The following is a 25,841-nucleotide window of genomic DNA, read 5'->3' on the forward strand; positions in this document are numbered from 1 at the left end:
TGGAACTAGGTAGAGGCAGTGGGAATGGTGATGAGATGGATAGAAATGTTACTGTGTATATAGAAGATAAGAAATACAGCCATAGGCTAAAATAGAGCCATAGTCTCCACATATGAGACTAGCAGTCATAGACAGATGTGGGGATGTTTTAGGGTTGTTGAGTTCAGATTTGAACATGCTGAAGTTGTGGCAGTAGTATGTTTAGACAGCCTTAACAGATGGCTGGAAATAAGAGTCTAAAAGCTCAGGGCTAGAGGTACAGAGGTTGGGAGTTTCAGCATAGAGCTGAGAGTAAGCCAAAGAGATAATTGCTTCCTGTGTGGAGGGTACTCTGCAAAACATTTTTATGTATTATTTCATTAAATTTCCACTAAAATCTTAGAGATAGTATTAATTTACAAAGATACTGAGACGTGTGGATGTTAGAGTCCACTGCTCAAAGTCATGGTTGAGTAAGTGGTAGAGATAGAATGTTGAACACAAGCAGACTAGTCTACTGCAGACTGTCCCCTGGTCTTTTTTTTTTTTTTTTTTTGGTTTTTCTCCGGTACCAGGAACCGAACTCTCGACCTTGCGCTTGCCAGGCAGGCGCTTTTGCCGCTGAGCTAAATCCCCAGTCCTGTCCCCTGGTCTTAAAGAAAAAGGAAAGAGAAAGAGTTGGGGAAAGGGAGAGAAAGAAAGAAAGAAGAAAAGAAAGAAGGAAGGGAGGGAGGGAGGAAGGAGAGAGAAAGAAGGAAGGAAAGAAGGAAAGAAAAAGAAAGATGTTAAAGATGAATTTTAGGAAAGACTAAGATGTGGGAGAATGAAGAGGGTCTAGAGATATAATCACAGAAGACAGCGAAGATAGAACACAGTGACACTGATAACAGTGAAGTTGTCTCAAGTGGAAAGGAGCAGTCATAGACTAGTAGCGTGTAAAATAATACGAGAAGTAAAAAGAACAAAATGGAGCGGGGGAGATCCTAGAGTCCTGAGGTGCCTAAGAGAAAAAATGCTGTCACTTACATAGTATTTTTGAGTTGCTGCTGGGAATCTGTTGCTTTACTAACATGAGAAAAAAATAAAGTGCTGACCCTTATTTTACCCTCAAGGGTCAAGGGTAGGGTGGAGTTGCTGGACTGGAGTTCCAGGATGGGGAGGATGTGTCCTAACCTTTACATACCTAGAGAAATTGCAGGCTTGACTCTGGATGTGTTCTTGCCCTTTGAGACTGTGATCTTTCCACACTTATATTTCTTTGCCATTGCCAGGTGCTTACATGTTGCAGAAGCTGATTGAAGAGACAGATAGGTTTGTGGTATTCACAGAAGAAGAGTCAGGTATGAGTGACCAATTGTGTGGCATTGCTGCCTGCCAGACAGATGACATATACAACCGAAACTGCCTTATTGAGCTGGTCAACTGCCAGGTACTTTTTCTTTACCAGAGGACCCCCCAACATTGGGCTAGATCGTACTCATATTATTTGTCTTCCTTTACCTTTATATAAGAATGGGTGGGTAGAGCAAAAAATTTGCGCCTGCTGCCCGTAACATGAACAATCACTTCCATGTCTAAAAGCCATGGAAGCTGGGTGTGGTGGTGCACGCCTGTAATCTCAGCACTCGGGAGGCTGAGGCAGGAGGATTGTTGCAAGTTCAAGGCCAGCCTGGGCTACAAAGTGAGCTCAAGGCCAGCCTGAACTACATAGTGAGACCCTGTCTCAAAAAGACCAAAAAAAAAAAATCCATGGAAGTAAAGTTACCTCAGCCAGAATTAAACTCAGCAGCTGAAGTGGTTGAATAATCTCAGTAGCCTTCTCACCTTCGTTGGTGGCGTAACTCTCCTTCTGTGTCTGGCATAGATGGTTCTTCGTGGAGCAGAGACAGAAGGCTGTGTCATTGTGTCAGCTGCCAAAGCCCAGTTGCTGCAGTGCCAACACCATCCCGCCTGGTATGGTGACACTCTGAAGCAAAAAACATCTTGGACTTGCCTGCTGGATGGCATGCAGTATTTTGCTACCACTGAAAGCAGCCCTACTGAGCAGGATGGCCGGCAGCTCTGGTTAGAGGTTAGTTAGTGGGACTGGGAAGTTCCATTATATTCCAGTTTTTGATGGTTATCCCCATCCACTAAAATAGCAGGAGGATTCTTGATGGTACCTATTGCTTAACAGAATAAGGCAAATAATACCTAGAATGTGGGCAGTCTGTGGTCTGTAAGCATATGTTGTAGTACTTTTTTTTTTTGGTTTTTTTTGGGGGGGGGGGTTTTGGTTTTTCTCCGGTACCAGGAACCGAACTCATGACCTTGCGCTTGCCAGGCAGGCGCTTTGCCGCTGAGCTAAATCCCCAGCCCCGCCTTTTTTTTTTTTTGTTCTTGTTTTGTTTGGTTTTGGTTTTGGTTTTTTGGACACAGGGTCTCACTATGTAGTACAGGCTGGCCTTGAACTCAAGGTGATCTTCCTGCCTCATACTGTTGAGTGCTGGGATTACAGGCATGTTCCACCATGCCCAGCAGTACTCTTGTTTGGTTTTCATACAAAAAATGATTTTTATCAGTTTTTTTCACCTGTACGTGGAAATTTGTACCTGTACATGGTATAACTTGATTTTTTTCCTGATTTCCCTACCTTCCCTTAATCCCCTTTTCCCCTCTTTATTTATAGAAGCTTTGTTTGCATTTTTCTTTCTTTTCTCATTTTTTTACTTTTCCTTCCTCCCTCTCTCCTACTCTCCTCCTTTGTTCCCTTTCCGTTTGAATATTTTCTTCCTATTTGACAATACCTGTTACACATTTTGGTCCTCCTCACACCAGAGAAACAATTCAGTATTTACATATGTGTGTCCCATTTATTTCACTTAAGAGTATGGTCTCTAGGGGCTGGGGATTTAGCTCAGTGGCAAAGCGCCTGCCTGGCAAGCGCAAGGTCGTGAGTTTGGTTCCCGGTACCGGAGAAAAACCAAAAAACCACACACACACAAAAAAAGAGTATGGTCTCAAGATGCATCCATTTACCTAGAAATGTCTCAAGCTTATCCTTCTTTATGGCAGAGTAGTACTGCATTGTATAAAACAACCACATCTTCTTTATCCAATCATTGATTGATGGGCATTTGGGCTATTTCCAAGATTTGGCTATTACAAACTGTGCTGGTATAAACATGGGTGTGCATGTATATCTCTGTGGTATGATGCTTTTGTATCTTTCAGTAAGATACCAAGAACGGGGATAGGTGGCTGGAATGGAGCCTCTAGACCTAGTTTTTCGAGGAATCTCCACACTGATTTCCACAGTGGTTACACCAATCCACACTCCTACCAACAGTGGAGAAGTGTTCCTTTTTCCCCACAGTCCCCCCAGCATTTGTTATTGGTTGATTTCTTGATAATAGCCATTTTTTCTGGGGTGTGATGAAATCTCAGCGTTGTTTTAATTTGCATCTCAAATGAAAATGATGTTGAACTTTTTTTTTTTTTTTCTGGTACCAGGAATCAAACTCATGATGTCGCACTTGCCAGACAAGTGCTGTGCCGCTGAGCTAAATCCCCAGCCCTGATGTTGAACATTTTTTGATATATTTATTTGTGCTGTTTGTATTTCTTCATCTGAGATGTGTGTATTAATTTTGGATGTCCATTTTTGGATTGGGTCTTTAAATTGGTGGGGAGGATCTGATTTTTTAGAATTCTTTATAAATTCTGGGTAGTAGTCCTTTGAAGAAGAGCTGGTAAAATTTTTTCCCACATTGTGGGTTATCTCTTCACTCTGTTTGTGGTTTCTCTTAACTGTGCAAAAACTTCTTAATACGATGAGAACTCAGTTGTTGATTCTTTGTGATAGTTCTTATGCAATCAGGGTTTTGTTCATAAAGTCTTTGTCTACCCCAGTGTCTTCAAGAGTTCTACCTATTGTCTCTTCCAGGAGATTTAGTGTTTCTGTTTTAATATTTAGATATTTGATCCATTTTGATTTTAGTTTAGTGGATGGCGAAAGATATGGGTCTACTTTTAATCTGTAGTGTGTGGAAAGCCTGTTTTTCTAGCACCATTTATTAAAGAGGCTCTTTCTTCCAGTGAATGTGTTTGGCAACTTTGTCAAAGATAAGGTGGCTTAACTGTGCCTGGAATTGTTCCTGTATCTTCTAATCTGTTCCATTGATCCTCTTTCTTTTTTTGACAGTACCATGATGTGGTTTTTTTTTTTTTTTTGTTAGTCTTTTTGGGGCAGGGTCTCGGTAGGCAATTCAGATTGGCCTTGAGCTCACTTGTAGCCCAAACTGGTCTCGAACTTGCAACAATCCTCCTACCTCAGTCTCCTGAGTGCTGGGATTGCAGGCATGTGCCACCATGCCTGGCCCATGCTGTTTTTATCACAGTGGCTTTGTAGTATAATTTCAAGTCAGGAATTGTGATGTTCCCTGCCTTCTTTTGTTGCCTAGAATTGCCATTGCTATTTTAGGTCTCTTCTCGTTCTAAAAGAATTTTAGGATTGTTTTCTCTAATTCTGTGTGATGTGCTGTTGGGATTTTGATTGGGATGGCATTAAATCTGTTCGACAATTTTGGGAGTATGGCCATTTTCACTATATTGGTTCTTCCTACCCAAGAGCAAGGAACATCTTTCCGTTTTCTGATCTCTTCAATCTCCTTTTTTAGAGTACTATAGTTTTCATTCTAGGGGTCTTTTACTTCATTAGGTTGATTCCTAGGGTTTTTTTTTTTTTTTTTTGGATGCTATTGTGAAGGGCATCGTTTCCCTAATTTCTCTCTGAGTTTGTTTTTCGTGTATTGGAAAGCTATTGATTTTTGAGTGTTGACTTTGTATCCAACTACACTACTGAATTTGGTTCTTTTGGTGGAATTTGCAGGTCTTCAATGTAGAGTATCATGTTAAATAATAATTTTTCCTTTCTTATCCTTATTCCTTTTATTTCTTCCTTTTGTCTAATTGCTCTGGCTAATGTGTCCATAACTGTATTGAATAAGAGTGGTGACAACGGATATCCTTGTCTTCCATGAAAGCTTTCAGTTTTTGTCCATTTAGTGTGATGTTTTGCTGTTGGTTTGTCATAGGTGGCTTTTATCAGACTGAGATAAAAGAGCACCTATTCCAATTTCTGTAGAGTGTTTATCATGAATGGGTGTTGGACTTTGTCAAATACTTCTTTGCATCTATAGAGATGATCATACAGTTTTTGTCCTTGGCTCTGTTCATATGGTGTATTACATTTACTGATTTATATATGCTGAATCATCCCTTCATCTTTGGGGTGAATCCTACTTGGTCATGGCATATAATCTTGATGATCTGCTGCATTCTGTTTGCTAGTATCTTACTGAGGATTTTTGCATCTTTGTTCATTAGGGAGATTGGCCTATAGTTCCCTTTCTTAGTTGGATCCTTCTCTGGTTTTGGTGTCAGGGTGATGCTTGCTTCCAGGAGTGAATTTGGAAGTATTGCTTCCCTTTCAGTTTCATTAAAGAGTTTGAGAAGTTGTGGTATTAGGTCTTCTCTAAATTTCTCATAGAATTCAGCAACGAATCTGTTATGGCCTGTGCTTTTCTTTGTTGGTAGGCTTTTAATTACATCTTCAATTTCATTGACTGATACTGGTTTATTTAGAATTTTTATGTCTTCTCAACTCAGCTTTGGTAATTCATATGTATCTAGGAATCTGTCCATTTCTTCTGCAGTTTCTATTTTATTAGAATACAAGTTCTTGAACTTATGGATGATCTTCTGGATTTCTGCAGGGTCTGTTGTGATTTCATCCTTTTCATTCCTAATTGCATAGATTTGAGTCTTTCCTTTTTGGATAAGGTTGGCTAGGGGTTTGCTGCATTTTGTTTTATCTTTCAAAGAACCAACTCTTTGTTTTTTTTGCTTTTGTGTGTGTGTGTGTGTGTGTGTGTGTGTGTTTTTTTTGTTTGTTTTTTTTTTTTTTTGAGACAGGGTCTTGCTATGCAGTTCAGGCTGGCCTTGAGCCACTTTGTAGCTCAGGCTGGTCTCACAGTTGCAATAGTCCTCCTGCCTCAGCTTCCCAAGTGCTGGGATTACAGGCATGTGCCACCATGCCTGGGTTTGCTCTGATCTTTATAATTTCCTCCCTCAGATGAGTTTAGGGCTTGACCTGCTGTTCTTTTTCTAGAAGTTTGAGGTTCAACATTAAGTTGTTTATTTGAGCTTGCTCTGTTTTTCTGATATGAATGTTCACTGCTATAAATTTCCCTTCTAGGACTGCTTTCATTGTATTAGATAAGTTCCAGTATATTGTATTGGCATTATTGTTTAATTGTAGAGACTGTCTAATTTCTTGTTTAATTTCGTCTGTGACCCATTGGTTGTTCAGGAATGTGTTATTTAATTTCCACGTGTTTATGTAGTTTTTGTGGTTTCTTTTGCCACTGATTTCCAATTTCATTACACTATGGTCTGATAGTAAGCATAGGATAATTCCATTTCTTTTACATTTACTTAAGCATGTTCTATGAGGTAGTACGTGGTCTGTTTTGGAGAGTGTCCCTGTGCAGCTGAGAAGAATGTATATTCTGATGTGGGGTAGAGCACTCTGTAGACATCTACTAAGTTATTTGTTCAAAAGTTTCGTTCAGTTCTAATGTTTCATTGTTGATTTTTTGTATTGATCTGTTTACTTGTGACAGTGGGGTATTGAAATCCCCCAACACAATTGTATTAGGGCTTATTTGTTTTATATAGTTGGGTGTACTGGTATTTGTTGCATATATATTTATGATTGTTATCTCTTCCTCTTGGGTTGTTCCCTTAACACAGATGTAGTAGCCTTCTTTGTTTCTCTTAGTCAGTCTTGGCTTGAAATCTACTTTGTCTGCAAATAGAATAGCTACCCCTGTTTTATTCTGTATTACTGTGGCATGCAGAATTGTTTTTCATCTTTTGACTTTCAGTCTGTGAATTTCTTTTTGAATTAAATGTGTTTCTTGTATGCAGCATGTTGTTGCATCTTGCTTCTTGATACATTCTGCCAGTCTGTTTCTTTTGACTGGTGAATTGAGACCATTAACATTAAGGGTTATAACTAATACGTATTTACTTATGCTTGTCGTGTTATTTTCCTGTTGTTGACTCTTTTTTACCTCCTCTGTTTGCCTTGCCTTGTAGATTCATTTTATTGGAGTTCATGGAGTTGTAATCATTGTTATTTCTTTCTTGAATATCCTTCAGAACATTATGGAGAACTGGCTTAGTGGTCATGAATTTCCTCAAGTGTTGTTTGTCATGGAAGTATCTTATTTCTCCATCAGTTTTGAAAGATAGTTTTGCAGGGTATATCAATCTGGGTTGGAGGTTGTTTCCTTTTAGGGCATGAAATACCTCACTCCAAGCTCTTCTTGACTTGAGGGTTTGTGTTAAGAGGTCTGCTGTGATTCTGATGGGCTTTCCTTTATCAGTCTTGTGTTTCTTTTCTCTTAACAGATTTTACTATTCTGTTCTTACGTTGAATTTTTGGAATCTTGACTATTATATGCATTGCTACAGATTTTTTTTTTTTTATCATGGCTAATTGGAGTTCTATATGCCTCACCTTCTTTTTCTCTGCCAGGAAAGTTTTTGGTCATGATGTGTGTTGAATAGGGTTTTTATGTCATTTGTGCTATCTCATGCTTTTTCATTGACTCTGGTCAACCTTATGGTATTCTTCTTTGCATCACCTAGAAGCTACTGGATTGATTTCTAGGGGTCCTTTGCTATTCTTAAGAAATTTTTCTTTTCATGATCACTAACTGCAATCCTGTCTTCTATATCTGAGATTCTGTCCTCACATTGGCTCATTCTGTTGTGTATACTTTCAATGGAATTTTTAATCTCCTAGATATCTTTGATTTTGTTTTATGGATTCCATTTTTTTCCTATGTTGGGCATTCATGGTTTCCATCATTTTCCTGAGCTCCTCTATTTTTTTAACTGTATCTGCTCTAGAGTCACTAAGCATATTTTCCATTGTGGTCCCATCTCTGTAGTTATCTGACAAATTCTGATTTGATTTTTTTCTACACCCTTGTTTATTTGCCTTGTTACTTCTGCTATTACCACTTCAGAGGGTGGCTTTTTTATTGTTTCACCTCACTGGCCCTTGGGTTTGCCTTTGATGAGCTGGACATCTAGGGTTGCATCTTGCTTAAGTATCTTCTCATTTTCTTTCTTTCTTTTAGTTAATTCCTGGGTTGATGCTTGTAAACTACTTATGGTGAGTAGCTTTATTGCTAGTATTTAGAACCCTTAGGCAATGACTGTTTCTCAGAGATTTCTTCCAAGTATAGCTGGCTTTTGGGTTTTGAGTCTGTCTCAAGATTCTACCTCTTCAACTTATTCAGGATGAGAAACTGGTGCCTTTGTGGCCCAGCCCCTGGTTCTTTGGCACTGGCCTATAGTATTTTTTGTGACTAGGCAATCTCAGTCCTGGTATACCAGGAAGAAAAACTAGTTTAGAGCAGTTATGTCACTTTGGCTAAAGTGATACAATCAGCAATAATAATAGCATCAAATACAGCCTAAAAAATGACAAACTGAGGTAATGTAATTTGCCCCCTTTAAGCATATGAACTAGATTTATGGTTATAGAACAAAATCTAAAACTAACCATGAAATTATGTGCAGTAAATAATATGCCAATTTTATCCTCAGGGGAGGATAAGGAGTTGGGGGGGAAATAGAGAAATAGAAGAAGAGGAAAAGAGTAGAAGCAAGGCTAGAGGACAAAGGAGGTCATGCATACTTTAGGAAACTGGTGCAGAAGACAGGAGGGAAAGATGGAAGAAATGAAAGGAACTGAACAAGAGCCACTAAAAACTAAATAAAACACACACAAAAAAAACCAAGGAGGAGAGAGAGAGAGAGAGAGAAGAAAATAAAAAAGAAAGGAAGAAGTATCCATTTCAAGGTGTGTCTCTGTTGTCACTGGTAGGCAACATGGGACGACCACATCCAAATCTGTGTTGATTAATGCCAGCAAACCAGCAGTAGCTGTATGGTGGAGTAGTGAGTAATCCCAGTGAGCCTGCACCTTTATTTCCCCTGAGATTTAGGCTGGTTCTGGCCATGAGGCTAGAACTGACCTATTCAGCCTGCAGCAATCTGCCAGCCTTCTGTGGGCTTGAACTCTGGTGGGGCCACTAGCTGGAGCCAGCAGTTGTTATGAGTTTGGACCTCAGTTGTCCTCTTTCTAAGATGGCTCCTGGTGTATTACCCTCTCCTGAGGGAGGTCTGATCTGGTACCAGTCACCACCAGCCACTGCAGTCCTCCATGTCCACTGCTGTGTTCCACTTGTGCATATCTCCCTCGAGGTTTCTGGTGTTGTCAGCAGTCACTGTGTCTGCAGGTTTGACTCACCCCTCCCACGCAGTGAGTCTCAGTACAGGGAGAAGGCACTGCCCACCACCTGCTGCTGCTTTGTTTAATTTTCTTTCTTTGGAAGTTTCTCTCTTCACTTTCCCCATGCATTTTAGTTTTCACTTCATATCTTTCCTGGGTCTGGGGGATCCACTTCCTCCCTCTTCTTTTCCTTGCATTGCTATATTTCAGTGTCTGGATACTAAGTCTTGGAGAGGCTCTTTCTCTGCTGCTTATCACTCTGGCATCTTCCTGGAAGTCCTCTCTTTGTTTTTGTTTTTATTTTCCTTTTCACTTTTTTGAGACATGGTCCTGCTAAATTGCCAAGGCTGGCCTCAATTTGCTGTCCTTCTGCCTCAGCCTCCCCAGTAGCTGGGGTTACAAGGGTGCATTAGTATGCCTTGCTGAGTCTAAGATTTTTTTTTCCCTCTTTTTTGAGACAGGGTCTCCTTATATACCTTAGGCTGGTCTTGAACTCACTATGTAGCCCATGCTGGCCTTGAACTCCCAGCAGACCTCCTGCCACAGCCTCCCAAGTGCTGGATTACAGGTGTGTGCCACCATACCCAACTGAGTCTGAGAAAAATTTTTTTGGCAGTAGGGATTGAACTCAGAGCCTTGTGTTTATGCTCTGCCACTGAGCTAAATCCCCAACCCTGAGTCTGAGAATTTTTTGTTTTTGTTTTTTGAGACAGGGTCTCGCTGTGCAGCCCAGGGTGATCTTGGATTCACTGTGTAGCCCAGGCTGGCCTTGAACTCACAGTGATCCTCTTACCTCAGCCTCTTGGGTGCTGGGATTACAAGCATGGTTATATGAATTCTAATGACGGTTTTGCTATTATAGGAACTCATGAGCCTTTTGGGCAAGTCACTTTTATTTGTGAACTGGAGTTAATACTTCAGCCTGATGAGAGCTGGCATTTTCTGGATTTCTGCTTTTAGACATGCCAGTTTTTTATAGCTGAACCCCTTGTTTTTCAGACTGTGTTACTAGCATTAGAATGGAATATTCTTGGCATTAGTGGAAAGGACTCTGTTCTTCGCGTTTCCTGTAATACTTTTTTATTTTACAGGATTTCTTTAGGGTGGCTCAGTTGCCATCCTGAAGCCTTGATCTTACTGCTTCTGGTCTTTCCATGTCCTTTTTTTTTGTTTTGAGACAGTTTCACTTTGTAGTTCAGGCTGCCTTCAACTCACTATGTAGCCCAGGGGGTTGGCCTCAAACTCATAGCAGTCCTCCTTCACCCTCAATACTGGGGTTACAGGTGTGCACCACCACACCTGGCTCTTGTTTCTTGCTTTTTGAGACAGGTCTCACTATGTGGTTCAGATGGACTTGAAATGTGTAGCCGTGAACCCACAGTGATCTCCTATCTCAGCTTCTTGAGCACTAGGAGAGTCATTCAAAAATATTTTTTGCCCCTGTTATGATTTGATTTTAATCTAGCTCATTAGTTTTCTGGTCTCAGATCTGTGGGCCTGGAAAAACAGCATGTAATTCAATTAGGTTGGAGAATTTAGGTGACTTGGGGCAAGAGACAGAACTGTATGGGTTATCCTGGGAGATCTCTTAGCTGTTCAAGATAGTAGAGGTCTAGGTAATAGCAATAGTCGTGTGTTGCTTAACAATGTGGATATGTTCTGAGAAATGTATTGCTAGACAATTTCATCATTGTATAAACATCATAGAGTGTATCAAGACAAACCAAGACAGCTCTGATATCACTGGGTGATATCTTTTGGGATCACCGTCACATATGGAGTTTGTTGTTGACCGAAACATCATTAATGTGGTACATGACTGCTTGACATATGGAGATCTGGTAACTTAGTTGACCAGGACAAGCCACTATTTCCACAAGAGCTAATAGTACTTGCATTTCTGTCTTCAGGTGAAGAATATTGAGGAGCACCGGCAGCGTAGTCTGGACTCTGTGCAGGAGCTGATGGAGAGTGGGCAGGCAGTAGGAGGCATGGTTACCACCACCACAGGTCAGCTGGCCCCTTCCTCTTAGCGATACAGAGTAGATGTGCATCCCAAAAGGGCATTTGCTTAACTGTTTTTTGTGCTTTTGGGTTGAAAGCAGTTTTTCTTGAGTTACTTGGGCATCACACTGTAGCTGGGAAGCTGTCACTACACCTTTATTGAGAATGTCTTCCTGTTATCTTCCCCATCTCTTTTTAGATTGGAACCAGCCAGCTGAGGCCCAGCAAGCCCAGCAAGTCCAGCGGATCATTTCACGTTGTAGTTGCCGAATGTACTATATTAGTTATAGCCATGATGTTGATCCTGAACTAGCAACTCAGATTAAGCCACCTGAGGTTCATGAGAACCAGGAAAAGGAAGATCTCCTAAAGAAGCAAGAAGGTATTCAAGCTTGAATGGCTTTTAGGACAGGGTTAGGGAACTTGTAAAAGGAGTTATTTTCTTAGTGGTTATGAGACAAGAAGAGTTACTGGAAGTCCTGTTTTGCATGGGCACAGACATTGTACTGTGGTTTATGTTTTCTAAATTTTGCAATGAGAAAGCAGTCTATACTCTTAGAGGAAAATGGGATGAATGGATATTGGGCATGGTTCTGAAACAAGCAAACATGTTTCTACCCATGAACATGTCTTACCTCCTTTCTGTGGGATTGACTAACATGAATGGTTCCAAATGTGGGTTAAGGGGCGGGGTTGTATTTATGAGAAACTTGAGCCTCTTATTTAGGTGTACTGATAATTATTAGGGGCTGTTGATACCTTCACTCTCATCCACCATGAATTGGAAATTTCGACCAACCCAGCTCAGTATGCCATGATCCTGGACATTGTCAACAACCTGTTGCTCCATGTAGAGCCCAAAAGGAAGGTGAGCATGGGCCCTGGTAGAATTCAGAGAATGTTGGATAGCTTCACAGGACACACCCGCAACCCCACCACTATACATATACCTTGTGCTTTATTTGGGCTCCAGTATGAAAAGCCATACTCACACTGCAGAAGGGCTGTAGTTGATATGCTGCGCTTGGAAGTTCTGCTTTTCCCCAAGATGCAGAACCTGTTTGTTGTATCCCTGCATTTCCCCATGTAGTCACCTAAATGCTCTTAAGAGCGGTAACTGCACTCTTTGTATCGTCCCCAACCTGGGGGCCTGATTTAAAGCTACATTGTTGTATCTGCTGTACTGACCTGCCACTCATTCTTGCTACTAATGACAGATAAAGGTTAGTTTTATAGAACCCCAGTCCTCCCACTTCTTGTTCCTTTTTGTCTTTTTGCAGTACTGTGGCTTGAACTGAAAGCTTTTGCACTGAGGTACATCCCCAGCCCTTTTTATTTTTTTGAGACAGTATCTTGCTAAGATATCCAGGCTGGGCTTAAATTTGTAATCCTCCTTTAGCTTCCCAGAATGCTAGGATTACAAATGTGCACCACCATTTCCAGCTTGTTCCTTGCTTTATTTCACTTTACTACAAGATGTGTCTATTTAAACAAATTTTATTCATAGTGTCGGTGATGAAACTGAGTGATAAAGCACTTCTTTAGCAGACATGGACTAAGCATGGGTTCATTCCCTAGCATCATAAAAAAAACAAAACAAATGAAAATATTGTATTTATTTTCTTCTTCTTTCCTTTAGGAGCATAGTGAGAAGAAGCAGCGGGTTAGGTTCCAGCTTGAGATTTCTAGCAACCCTGAGGAGCAGCGTAGTAGCATATTGCATCTTCAGGAGGCTGTGCGGCAGCATGTGGCCCAGATACGGCACCTGGAAAAGCAGATGTATTCTATCATGAAGGTAGTCACCCCAGGGAGTCTGACAGCAAGGAAGTCTCCTATGACAAGGGAATTTCCTTTTAATTTCTTTTCCTGGTTCGCTAGTCTTTGCAGGATGACAGCAAAAATGAAAACATGCTTGACCTGAACCAAAAGCTTCAGTTGCAGCTAAACCAGGAAAAAGCCAACCTGCAGCTGGAAAGTGAAGAGCTCAATATCCTCATCAGGTGCCCCAGTGATCTTTCTCTACCCTTTTCCATTGCCCCAGCCAGAGTTGGTTTCTCTTCCTGTCCATGTTGTGACAGTCCGTATGTCTAGTGTGCCTTATCAAAAGCTAGCATAGTAGATTTAGGCTTGAAAAAGGTTCCTGCTCTGTAGTTCAGGTTAGTCTCACTCAGGACCCTCGAACCTCAGCATCCAAGTTCTTGGATTACAGATGTATGTCACTATGCATGCTCAGCTCAAATTGGTCAAAGAGGTAAAAAACAGGAGAGTCCTTCTCCTGAGTCCTTAGTAGAATACTTCCTGGGAAAGGCTGTGCTGCAAGAAAAATGGGTAGTTGGGAAAAATCACTTATGGCCTTACCCGTCTGAACTGACAATATCTGGAAGTTGATCAGGAAGGAACACAAATGTAGATACACAGATAGGGGTTATTAGTGAGAAGAGACTACTTTATCAAGAAGCTATAGAGCTGAAAGATGAACTTTGTGTTCCCATAGGTCAGTGTTAGACAGTAAATTGAGTGAAAAAAAATTACAGGGATTAGCTAATCCAGAATAGGTTCATTGCTAAATTTGCCACCTTCATCATTCTAGAACACCTCATCCCACCCTCAGTTTGCATGCTGTTTCCCTTACTGACTTCAGCTCTCCTATCCACTTGTAGGTGTTTTAAGGATTTCCAGCTGCAGCGGGCTAACAAGATGGAGCTGCGGAAGCAGCAAGAAGATGTGAGTGTGGTCCGTCGCACTGAATTTTACTTTGCTCAGGCTCGATGGCGCCTGACAGAGGAAGATGGACAGCTGGGAATTGCTGAACTGGAACTGCAAAGGTTTCTTTATAGCAAGGTATCTGGGATAGACAGTTGTACAGAAACAACTATATTTCGACATTGACCTGTCTCAGGAATCCAATTCACAAAGAGAAAAAAGACTAATTATTACATGATTGTTGTCTTAAGCACTTTCTTGTCATCGAGAGACAATACACAACACCTACAACTTAAAGCAGCAGAGGTTTGTTTTGGCTTGTGTTTTAAAAGTCCATGTTCAACAAGCTCAAATATAGAAACTTCAAGATGGAAGGGTCTAGTGGCCGCATGGTGGCCTGGAAGCACAGAAGGAAGGACAAATCGTGGGGCAGAGATATACCGTGCCAGGTCATTGGCTCCACTGACCTTCCTGCTCCTACCAGGCCTTCACACAGTGTGTCAACTGTAGTGTCCCCATCATCCAGACACCTTCCAGAAGCCCAGCCTATGAGCATATGAGGCTCTTGGAACATCGAAATACAAGCCATAATAATTATTAATGGTCATGATTAGAAACATTAGACTCTCTCCGAACGTGGTGGTGCATTCCTGTAATCCCAGCACTTGGGAGGCTGAGGCAGGAAGATTGTTGCAGGTTCGAGACCAGCCTGGGCTACAAAGTGAGCTCAAGGCCAGCCTGAATTGCATAATGAGACCCTGTCTCCAAAAAAAAAAAAAAAGAAACTTAGACTCTCTTAGACAGGTGTTTATAATATTAAACAATATAAATAGGTGAGTTTGATCAAATGTTTCTTGCTTTAAGATTATTCCTAAAAGTAATTCCCAAAGGGAAGTAATTTTCCAAGTCCACCTTAGAATAGAGCCATTCTGACACTGACACTCAGCTTTTGCAGTTACCCACTGATAATGGAAAGATGACATTATTTGTTTCTTTCTGACAAGCTGTGTTTGGAATTGAATGAGAGTATTTTTTAATGTCACAATAACTAGAATTACTACTAGTATTTAGTGCCCTGGCCAGTAGTACCCATGAGAAACACTGGGATAGAGGGTATGTTGATTGTATGTGATTAAAAGAGATGTCAGAGATTTTGATTAGCATATAGTGAACCAGAAAGCAAACAGGATGTGTAGCAGTTGTCTGGCAGGCTTCTGAAAAAGCTTATTATAGTGGATGGGAGCAGAGCACAATCTGTCTTTACAGGTGAATAAGTCTGATGACACTGCAGAACATCTTCTGGAGTTGGGATGGTTCACTATGAACAACCTCCTCCCCAATGCTGTCTATAAGGCAAGTCTTCCCCCCTTTTTGTTTTTTTTTTTTGCTTTTTGTGGTCCTGGGAATTGAATCCAGGTTATTGTGTACGCTAGATGAGTACTCTGCATACTAAGCTCCATCCCCCAGCCCTACAAGACAAGTCTTATTTTGTCATTCCTATGCCTCTTAGCACACAACATTTAAAATGTCCCTTCCATATAAGTGTACTACAGGAAATGTGATCTGAGATGGAAGGTTGCCCACCTTACCAAGATCATGGCTTTTCCTGTTAATCTCTTATTCTACTTCCTTCCCATCCACTATAATAAGCCTTTTCAGAAGCCTCCCAGACAACTGCTACATATCCTGTTTGTTTTCAGGTTCATTATATGCTAATCACCACCTCTGACATCTCTTTTAATCTCATACAATCAGCATACCCTCTATCCCAGTGTTTCTCATGGGTATACTGCAGAGGATTTCTGGGTTGGTTTTATGGTATGGAGAACATTTGGTGGGCTCTTATTCACTCTATCCTACAGGTAGTCTTGCGGCCCCAAAGCTCTTGCCAGTCTGGGAGACAGCTAGCCCTTCGCCTCTTCAGCAAAGTCCGTCCCCCTGTTGGGGGTATCTCTGTTAAGGAACACTTTGAGGTTAGTAAATAATCCCTTGGGAACCCAGGAACAAAGGGCAGCCCAAAGCTAGCTATATGTAAATGCCAAATAGGAGTAGAAAACTGAGGCCTAGTGTCTGAACATAATTGCTTCTACAACCTTCTTCCACATTTAGGTAAATGTGGTGCCTCTCACCATCCAGCTGACACACCAGTTCTTCCATAGAATGATGGGTTTTTTTTTTCCTGGCCGAAGTGTAGAAGATGATGAAGTTGGTGATGAAGAGGATAAGTCTAAACTGGTAACTACTGGTGAGAACTTTCCTGATAGGGTACCAGAAGATGGGGTGGTAGCCCCAGAGGCAACCAAAAGATCAGAAAGAGGGTAACAGTTGGTGCTCTTGCTTTTTCATAGGAATACCAGTGGTGAAGCCTCGGCAGCTGATTACAGCAGATGATGCTGTGCAGCTGGGCCCGGGGAAGGGTGTTGCACAGGGCTTGACTCGGAGTTCTGCCGTCAGAAGGTCATTTCGCAAATCACCTGAGGTATCACAAATGCTTCTGATAACTAAAGTGGGAGAATCTTGAGGTTGGGCCTGGCTTGGATTTAAGTTTTCTGAGTCTCCTCTAGGGTTGAAAGGAGAGGGCACTAAGTTGCATTTCTCTGAATAGTTTCAGGGGCTCATGCTACTTTTATGCCTTCCAGCATCCTGTGGATGATATTGACAAGATGAAAGAGCGAGCTGCCATGAACAACTCCTTCATCTACATAAAGATTCCACAGGTTCCACTGTGTGTCAGCTATAAGGTCTGCATCTCCCCAGCATTTTCTAGAACAGGGTGGGAAGGGAACCAGATAAGATCAGCAGAGGTTGTAACCAGGGAGACAGCCAAGCTTCTTGTAAAGCTGTGCTATGGGTGACAAATCTGCTGTCCCTTCTGCTCTCTGGAGGAGTGAGCCATTACGAGATTGAGTTAAGGGGAAATCAGTATAGGTTGCTGTTGCAAGACTTTATTTGGGTACAGGTTTAGGCTCAAAATAGCGGTTAATGTATTTTTTTCCCCTCTTCTCTCCCCTCACGCTTCTTTTACAGGGTGAAAAGAACAGTGTGGACTGGGGTGACCTTAATTTGGTGCTGCCATGTTTGGAGTATCACAATAACACATGGACATGGCTGGACTTTGCTATGGCTGTCAAAAGAGACAGCCGCAAAGCCCTGGTTGCCCAGGTATTCCACCAGGGCTCACGGCTGTTTGGTTAGCAAGGGCTGGCAAGCAGATCCTCTGCTCAGGAGAGCCTTTTGTTCTAGGAAATATTAACAGATAGCCGTGGGAAGGGGCAGGTAAATGAAGTGAGTGACTTCTGTTCCCTGCCTTCTCCACAACTCCCCAGATTACTAAATTGAATATTTACTAATGTTTCATGTACATTAACTGCCACTAACTTTAGGGAACTAATGAGGGGTGCTACCACCTCAGGGTTAGAGCAGGTTCTAATTAGACTGTAAGCTTCTTGAAAGCAGACCATTGCATAGTTTGAATTGCCCCATTGTATCTTGCATGTAAGTTTAATAAATCTTTGTTGACTTGGCTCATTTTTACATATTCTGCCTGTCTAATATTTATTTTTCCTTTACTCTTCTCCATCCTGCCAGGTAATCAAAGAAAAGTTAAGGTTGAAGCCTGCAGCAGGGTCTGAGGTTCGGGGAAAGCTAGAAGCTAAATCAGACCTGAACATGCAACAGCAAGAAGAAGAGGAGAAAGCTCGCCTCCTCATCGGTTTAAGTGTGGGTGACAAGAACCCTGGCAAGAAGTCCATCTTTGGCAGGCGAAAGTGATCTGGCAATTTGAGTGGCTGCAGTAGAGGATTTGACTCTGACTCAGGCCCCTGGGACTTGTGGAGTGGGAGGGGCTTCCCTTTACCTACAGGATTTGTGGGGGTATGGAGCCCACAGGTAATGTGGAGCAAGGCACTACTGTTTAGCAGCTGGCTTATTCTCCATGGAGCACGGTGGACAGTAGTGCTGAGTTCCATCTTGTGCTGATCAGGCCCAGGGCCAGAGAGGCAATGAGAGCAAGACCCAGGGAATGGGCCCAGGGCCTGGGATCCTGTTCCTGTGGGGTCAGCTGAAAGGGTGGGGGAATAGTTCTGATCAAGTGTGATAAATTTTTATAAATAGATATATATATATATAAAACATATACATACATCTATATATATATATATATTTCTAAGTGTAACTGTTCTTCCTTTGTGCCAGGAAACTGAGGGGAGGGGAATGATCCTCTGTCTCTCATTCCACTGCCTTGTATGAAAGTTCATTGTTCTGGGGAATCAGCTTTTTCCCAGTCTGTATGCCTACTTGGGAGGATGGCTATAGGAACCAGGGCTGGCCATGGGTCCCCTACTCTTCCCCCTGGGGTGTGCCCTGGATGGTGGGAAAAAAAGATTTAAAGAAAAAAAATATTTTAAATTTGACATTTGTTTTTTTTAACTTGAGTACATGCGTTCAACCTGTGTCCTTCCCAACCCCATTGCCTCTACATATCCTGTAACTGCTACTCTAACTCTTAATGAGGGTAGCCTCTTTCCTTGCCTTAAAACTGTATCACAGATACTGTCCAGCCCTAGTAAGACATCGGCCCACAGCTGATGGGTCTGTGCATATTGGAAGAGGTGGGGCTTATGTACAATGCAGCAGTGGGGAGAGGAATCACTTATGTAACTAGGACAACAGATTTAGTGGAAGGACAGAGGAGGCAGAGAGACTCGGGATGGGAGGAGTGAGCTGTCGGCAAGGGCAACAAACCCGGGTGGCTGCTTCTCGTAAGGTAGGCTATAGGGCTGTAGCAGCCTGTTGAGGGAAAGTGAAGCATGAGCCGGGGGCTTAGGAAATAACTGGTTAGGAGCAGTCAGTGACGGGTGTGTGTGTGTGTGTGTGTGTGTGTGTGTGTGTGTTAGGAGCAGTCAGTGACGGGGTGTGTGTGTGTGTGCGCGCGCGCGCGCACCAGAGAGGGCATATAACTTTAAACCATTGCAACACTATTCTGAGATTGTATTCTTAGTACATTATGGAGAAAGTGTCTAATGCTTTCCCAGAGGATTTGGATTATGTCTAGGAAATCCAGGTCTTATCACAAAGCGAGGCTAGTAGGAAGCTAGGCCTAGTACTCAAAACTGTACCTTCAGTGGCTGAGGTATGAGGGGAGGGAGTACCTACAAACATGGGTATAACCAATAATGCTTCAGGGCTAGGTTTAGAGTGGCTCCCTTGCTTCTCAGGGTGGCAACATCCAGGTCCCCTGGGTCCGAGGCTGGAAGAGCCTCTGGTCAGGTGTGGGGTCCATGAGATCAGGTCTGGAAGAACTCTGGGAACTACAGGGGCATCAGTGCCTGCACCAGGAGACCCTAGAGAAGCCTCTGTCTGAGTGGCCTGTACCTCAGTTCATCGACCTCTTTCTACCAGAGTTTCCCATAAGGCCCATTAGGGGGCAGCAGCAGCTGAAGGTAAGTTAATGGAATCCGTGGGAGGGCTCTGTCTTTGAGGAGAAACCTAGGAATAACCAGTCTTAATTGCTGTTCTCCATTTCTCAATACAGATTTTAGGCCTAGTGGCTAAAGGGTCTTTTGGAACTGTCCTGAAGGTGCTAGATTGTGCTCAGAAAGCTGTATTTGCAGTCAAGGTAGGACTCTAGGTACTCCTCTGCATTACTCTCTAGTTCCTGATTCTAAGAGAACTCCTGGGAAGTTAAGAGTAAAAAATTCAGTAGCACTATTCTCCTCTGAGCCATTGTTCCTCTTATTTTATAGGTGGTATCCAAGGTGAAAGTCCTACAAAAGGACACACTGAGGCAGTGCAAAGAGGAAGTTAGCATCCAGGTATGTACAGAGCTGTAGAAAGGATGGTGGGAAGAATAGGAAAAGTTGCTATTAATTATCAATAGTTATTCCAGGTCATACTAGGGAAATATCTCCCAACACATGTCCCGGTGTGTTAGTGTTAAGCTGATATCAAGACTACCAGGCAGACAGTAGCAGTTAGTTCTTCTGAACCCAGCAGCTAAAGCAGCAGCTGCATTTCTCCACACGTAGGTAAAACCTGATTTTTTTCCACTGCCTTTATCCTCAGTGACCCTGTTCTAACTCCTTGTATTCTTTGTCCCTAGCGACAAATCAACCATCCTTTTGTACATAGCTTGGGAGACACCTGGCAGGGAAAACGGCACCTCTTTATTAGTAAGTGACTGGTTGTTCTCTTCTTGCACGAGGGTCCATTTACCATTCTTATGACCTGAGATTACATATCCCTGGGCTTATTATAGATTTGAAAGATTATTCTGTCTTTGCTCTGTTCCCCGTCTCATAACACCACTCCATCCTAAAGGGAGAGGGATCAGAAAGTGGCATCATTGACCGGGGATATAGCTCAGTGGCATAAGTGCCTGCCTGGCAAGCATAAGGTCCTGAGTTCGATTCCCAGTTAAAAAAAAAAAAAAAAAAAAAAGCATCATTTTGAGCCCAGGCATTGTCCCCACACAGTGCCTACACTTCTGGTGTTTTGCAGTGTGTAGCTACTGCAGCAAAGATCTGTATTCCCTGTGGTCTGCTGTTGGCTGCTTTCCTGAGGCTTCTGTCCGTCTCTTTGCAGCTGAGCTGGTCCTTGTGCTGTGTAAGTCAAAGGTAGTATAGGAAATGGGAAGGGAAGAATAAAGTTGGTGGAGAGACTAGAAGAGAATTGGTGGTAACTCTGGAAATCAAAGAATAGGGTTAAGGATGGGATAGTAGCTACCAGGGAACCTGGAGAGAAAAGCTTCAGTATATTTCTGTGCTTGCTGTCACCCACAGGCTATCTCCATGACTTGGGCATCATCCATCGAGATGTGAAGGTAAAGTGCTTTTGCCCTTAGTCTGAGGAGGAGCCTCAATAAGAAGTTCCAACAGGTCCAAGAAGGCAGGAGGGAGCTAAAAACCGTTGCTTTTATGGCCTCTGTGGGTTAGGTAAAGGCCCTCCGAGGATAGATTTGAATGCTGAGTAGAATACCTTCTTCAGCTGGGGGGTATACACAGTGAAAGACAGTTAAAAAGAAGAGAAAAAAAGTAACTTCTTACCTGTCATCTTTCAGATGGAGAATGTTCTTCTGGATGAACGAGGTAAGTCTTTCTTTTTATAGCACCAGAATGAGAGGTTCCTCAGTTCGGGAATAAAGCATGGCTGATAAAGATGGAATGGAGTGGTACCACTGCCCTGTCTTCTTTCATAGGCCATCTGAAACTGACAGACTTCGGTCTGTCCCGCTACCTGCCCCAGGGAGCCCGAGCCTATACTATCTGTGGCACTCTTCAATACATGGGTGAGAGAGAAGCTAACACTGGTGGGTGTACACTGAGTTGGAGGATAGTCAAAGGATGTCAGTGACAAGGATCTTTCAAATCTATAGCCCCAGAGGTCTTGAGTGGTGGCCCTTACAACCATGCTGCTGATTGGTGGTCCTTGGGTGTCGTGCTTTTCTCTCTGGCAACTGGGAAGGTGAGAAAATGTTAGTGCTATTAGGTAAAGAAGAGAGCTTTGTCATCTGGTGGGAAGGAAGATGTTAGGAAATCTCACCTTATTCTTACCCCTTAATTCAGTTCCCAGTGGCTGCAGAGAGCGATCATGTGGCCATGTTGGCAAGTGTGACACACTGTGAGTCTGAGATCCCAGCTTCTCTTAAAAAGGAGTTCTCACTCCTGCTTCAGGAGGTAAGGGTGAGCACTACTTTCCTTCTAGGCTGCCAGACTATTCTTTTCCTTATCATTGAAGTGATGTTTCCCTATTCCTCTAGTTAATTTTTTGGAGGGGGATATTTGTGGGGTGCTCCAGGTTAACCAGCTATTTGCCCTCTAACCAGTACTTTGGATTACATTCTTCAATCCTGGGTCTCTCAACTCTCTTGCTCATCCAGAAGGTATAGGTCCTTTCTGAGAAAGTGGACCAGTGTTGCAAAACCAGAAAACTTACAAATACAGAGCCTTTATTTCCACCTTTGCCTCAAGTTTCCTGTTTCTCCCTCTTTTACAAATCCTTTACTCTTTAGGCTCCTTTTTCCTGCCTTCAACAGCTCCATGCACTTCTTTCTTTTCATCTTTTTTGTTTAGCCTCTTTCCTATCTCAGTCTCTCATCCTTTATATTCTGTTTCCCTTCAGCTCTTATGCCAAAACCCCCTCCACCGTCTACGTTATCGGCATCACTTCCAGGTCCACCCTTTTTTTCGGGGTGTGGTCTTTGACCCAGAGCTCCTACAGAAGCAGCCAGTGAGCTTTGTCCTGGAGACACAAGATACCCGGCCCAGTCCATTGGATTCCATGGCCTTCGAAGACTTTGACTGTGACCTGGAGCCCTTCCTTGTCCATTCTGTCCCTGCTTGACCCTCTCTACTGTAGAGAGAGGATCACTGGGGCTGAGCTGGGATCTTGAGGATCTCCCTCACTGACTCAGTATGACCAGCTTGATTATCTAGTTTTTACTTTGTAGCCCTTTACCATTCAATTCTTCTAGGTAACCTTTTCCTTTGCTTCACTTCTCTGGTGCATACCCTGAAGCTGTCGTCTACAAGCTTTTGCCTCTCCTTGTTTCTCTGCCATGTTTCCTCTCTTGGGCAGTAGTGACGCATCATGAGTTCCTAAGGTGCTATTCATATGTTTAAAAGGATGGTCATAAACAATGTGATTATTTTTCAAAGGTCTCAAGCTGGGTGTGGTAGCACATACCAGTAATCTTAGCACTCAGGAGGCTGAGGCAGGAGGATTGCTGTGAGTTCAAGGCCAGCCTGGGCTACATAGTGAGTTCAAAGCCAGCCTGAACTACATAGCAAGACCCTGTGTCCAAAAGTAAATAAATAAAAATAAGAAAGAACCATGCCAGAAGTATCAAAAGCTGGTATTTCAACACCTAAATAAATATGCATGCAAAAAATATGATCTGGATGTTTGAGGACAGGCTGAAATAAACCTAATTTTTAAAAATCAGAAAGTGAATCTAATAGTCTAATATGAGGAAGAAAATAGAAACTGAAATATCTGTAGATAAAATGTCTTCTCTAGGGATAAATGGAACAGCTATCTAAATCTTTTCCAGAATGAAGTCTCGGAAGACAAGAATTTTTAAGTTGACGATTTCTAGACAGCCCAGTATTCAGTTTTTTAGTTGGGCAAATCAGATTGAGAGGCATGACTTTAACCTTAAGATTTAAGATTAGAGCTGTACTTTAAGAACTTTTTCTTTTTATGTAAGGAAAATTATCTGGACCATGAATTTATGCACCTTTTTTTGGTAATACACATTTCTTGTATGATTTTTCATTTTCTTTAATGTCTCAAAAGTTTCATTTTTGTTGATATTTGAGGAAAAAATATACTTTAATCTAGACCATATTATTCTTTAGTTATATCTGAGGGTCTCTCTTTCCAGACCAAAGAGAGTCTGGAGAGTATCCTATATCAGTTTATTATGCTGTCTTTAGACTAAACCAGATTGCACTTTGGCAATCCCTGTGAAACTTGTTACTTTTAAAAAGTTGTTTATCGCTACAGCTCATAATGTTCAATTTAGGATGTATAAGAGAAATTTTCTCTGAACCTAGTTGTGCTTTTCTTAAACTGCTGTTTGATTTTTACCTGAAAGACACTAAATTTTCAGTTGATTATATTTTTCTCCTTGTACTAATGCTAGACCACTTGTAGCCCAATTTGTAGCTCACTTTTAGGAAATGTTTATATATTTTATATGCCTGTCATATTTTTGGTTCCATCTTTCTTTTCTACCTTTATTTTCCTTTTTTTCTGTTTTAATCTTTTTTATATTCTATATTATCTGTATCTTTGTAAGCTTTTTGGAATAAAGTTGGGATATAAATAAATGAGAATGTGTCCTTTGTTCTTCTATCTCATTTGTTTCTCTTTGGACAGTTTCATGGCTTTATTACATTTTTAAAAAAGTTGTAGTGATCAGACATGCACATTAGAGAAAACCCTGAATACTAAAAATAGGGATTAATGGTTTCCGAAGTAGTAATTTAGAGCATTAGATTGGAATTTAGAAATCTGAGGCCTAGATCCACCATTAACTGTCTCTATCTCGTGTGTGTGCGTGTGTGTGTGTGTGTGTGTGTGTGTGAGATTGGGGACTGAGGCCAAGGTCTTCACACTTAGTACATTTCTGGTTTTTTTAAAAAATTTGAGGCAGGCAGGGTCTTACTAAGACATGAAGTTGCCCAGGTTGGGCACAGACTTGTGATGCTTCTGCCTCTGCTTTCCAGAGTACTTGGGATGATAGCCATGTGCCACCACTCCTAGGTTATACTACTGGTTCTTAATTGTTGGGAACAAGTTTCAGATTTCTATGATACCTTTTATTTTTCTTTTTTCCCCCAGTACTGGGAATTGAACTAGGGTACTGCTCATGCTAGGCAATGACTCTACCCTTGGGCTACCTCCTCAGCCCTTTTATGAAACAGGATCTTGCCAAATTTCCTAGACTAACCTGGAATTTGTGATCTTCCTGCCTTAGCTTCCTATGTAGCTGGGATTATAGGTATGGGCCACCATCCCCAGTTGTGATGCTTTTACAGAGAGCAGATGGAGAAGATTTTGATACTGTGTGTCTGGCCCTGTGTTAATGTTAGGTCATCCAACACTGTATGGCCCCTCTGGTCACAGTGGTACAATGGGTTAAGGTCCTTAGAGAATGACTAATGTAATGTCAATAGAGCCCTTTTCCTATATCATATTACATAGCTTAAAGACCAACTTCATGTACGTAGTTTGAATTATTTCTTCCCAAATGAGATTTTCAACACACTTCTCAGTGTTGCATTTAAGCAGTGATTTTCGGGGTGGAATGGAGAGCATGACAGAAAATCAAAATTTCAGAAAGTAAAAATTTGAAAGTCTTGCTTCCTCCCAGGTCTGATATGTTTATCTCTGGAAAGCACTTTTCTTCTCCCCACTCTGCACCCCCATTCAGAATCACTGACTTACAAATGTTAATACCTTTATTTATATGAAATTTACTTAGAAGAATTTTTAAATACACAATTAGAAATGATCTTCATTCCTATACTTGATTTTTCATTATCCTAGAAGAAATTACTTTTAAAAAATCAAACACACCTGTAAACATGGATATTTTACCCCATATTACAAGTTTTGCAAATTTAAAATTAATTTATTTTTTTTTTTTGAGACATGGTCTCACTATGTAGTGCAGGCTGGCACTTACTACGTAGCCTGGGCTATGTAGCCTACTACATTGGGCATTTAATACCAATCTTTATATACTTGCAGAAAAGTATATCTTTGGCTGGGTGGGGTGGTGCACATCTGTAATCCCAGCACTCACGAGGTTGAGGTAGGAGGACAGCCTCAAGTACAAGTCCAGCATAGGCTACATAATGAATTCAAGGCTAGTCTGAACTACATGGTGAGACTGTCTCAAAAGAAAACAGAAAAAAAAAAAAAAGGAAAGTGTCTTTGTAGCTCTACTCTTATTTTCTTTAACTTCTAACCTATTTTATTATAATCTATCTATTAAGGTGATTTAAACAATTAATCCCAGTTCCTTGATTACTTTAAATGGAATCGTTATTGCAGAAATCTTAAAGCTAGTGTTTGTGTTTGTGTGTCTGTATGTGTGTTGCTGGGGATTAAACCAAGTCTTATGAATGCTAGACAAATGCTCTACCGCTGAGTTATTCCCTCAGTTTCTTATCAAAGCTTTTTAAAAAATAAAGTCATAGGGGGCTGGGGATTTAGCTCAGCAGCAAAGCGCCTGCCTGGCAAGTGCAAGGTCGTGAGTTCGGTTCCCGGTACCGGAGAAAAACCAAAAAAA

At 41.7% G+C, this 25,841-nt stretch overlaps 2 protein-coding genes and 1 long non-coding RNA gene across 5 annotated transcripts in view; 2 read left to right on the top strand and 1 right to left on the bottom strand.

Annotated features, from left to right (window-relative positions):
- The window catches only part of Kiaa0100 (KIAA0100 ortholog), a gene marked incomplete at its 5' end in the record, with an annotated part of 34,867 nt that extends 16,414 nt beyond the window's left edge, over positions 1-18,453 (top strand). The window contains 15 exon segments of the mRNA XM_005402743.2: positions 1,251-1,408; positions 1,844-2,050; positions 11,245-11,344; positions 11,538-11,720; positions 12,085-12,206; positions 12,978-13,133; positions 13,217-13,338; positions 13,999-14,179; positions 15,308-15,394; positions 15,904-16,014; positions 16,151-16,286; positions 16,390-16,520; positions 16,681-16,782; positions 17,069-17,203; positions 17,630-18,453. Coding sequence (XP_005402800.1) covers positions 1,251-1,408; positions 1,844-2,050; positions 11,245-11,344; positions 11,538-11,720; positions 12,085-12,206; positions 12,978-13,133; positions 13,217-13,338; positions 13,999-14,179; positions 15,308-15,394; positions 15,904-16,014; positions 16,151-16,286; positions 16,390-16,520; positions 16,681-16,782; positions 17,069-17,203; positions 17,630-17,812 — 2,114 coding nt within the window. The 3' untranslated portion in view covers positions 17,813-18,453.
- A 91-nt stretch (positions 18,454-18,544) lies between these two features.
- On the top strand, positions 18,545-22,752 carry LOC102028536 (uncharacterized serine/threonine-protein kinase SgK494). 2 transcript variants are annotated; one of them, XM_013503448.1, is made up of 12 exons: positions 18,545-18,806; positions 19,258-19,482; positions 19,575-19,658; positions 19,786-19,854; positions 20,142-20,211; positions 20,540-20,644; positions 20,821-20,861; positions 21,099-21,126; positions 21,237-21,326; positions 21,414-21,502; positions 21,604-21,714; positions 22,160-22,752. In XM_013503448.1, exons 1-12 carry the CDS (start codon positions 18,750-18,752, stop codon positions 22,379-22,381), a joined length of 1,191 nt encoding a protein of 396 aa, XP_013358902.1. In that variant the 5' UTR covers positions 18,545-18,749; the 3' UTR covers positions 22,382-22,752. The 2 variants fall into 2 exon arrangements, with proteins under 2 accessions (XP_013358902.1, XP_005402798.1); XM_005402741.2 differs by having other exon boundaries at positions 18,545-19,482; positions 21,604-21,720.
- The window catches only part of LOC106146486, an 11,789-nt gene continuing 6,588 nt past the window's right edge, over positions 20,641-25,841 (bottom strand). For both annotated transcript variants that reach the window (XR_001230934.1, XR_001230935.1), the window contains exon 3: positions 20,641-21,247. This is a non-coding gene — a long non-coding RNA (uncharacterized LOC106146486). The remainder of the gene's footprint in view (positions 21,248-25,841) is intronic.

This window comes from Chinchilla lanigera, unplaced genomic scaffold (assembly GCF_000276665.1).
Source record: "Chinchilla lanigera isolate Chin_1 unplaced genomic scaffold, ChiLan1.0 scaffold00080, whole genome shotgun sequence".
Lineage (NCBI taxonomy): Eukaryota > Metazoa > Chordata > Mammalia > Rodentia > Chinchillidae > Chinchilla > Chinchilla lanigera.

Coding starts and splice junctions, on each gene's coding strand:
- LOC102028536 (XM_013503448.1), top strand. CDS start 18,750: ATGGGAGGAGTGAGCTGTCGGCAAGGGCAACAAACCCGGGTGGCTGCT. Junction 18,807..19,257: donor GGGTGGCTGCTTCTCGTAAG/GTAGGCTATAGG, acceptor CTTGCTTCTCAG/GGTGGCAACATCCAGGTCCC. Junction 19,483..19,574: donor GGGGGCAGCAGCAGCTGAAG/GTAAGTTAATGG, acceptor TTCTCAATACAG/ATTTTAGGCCTAGTGGCTAA.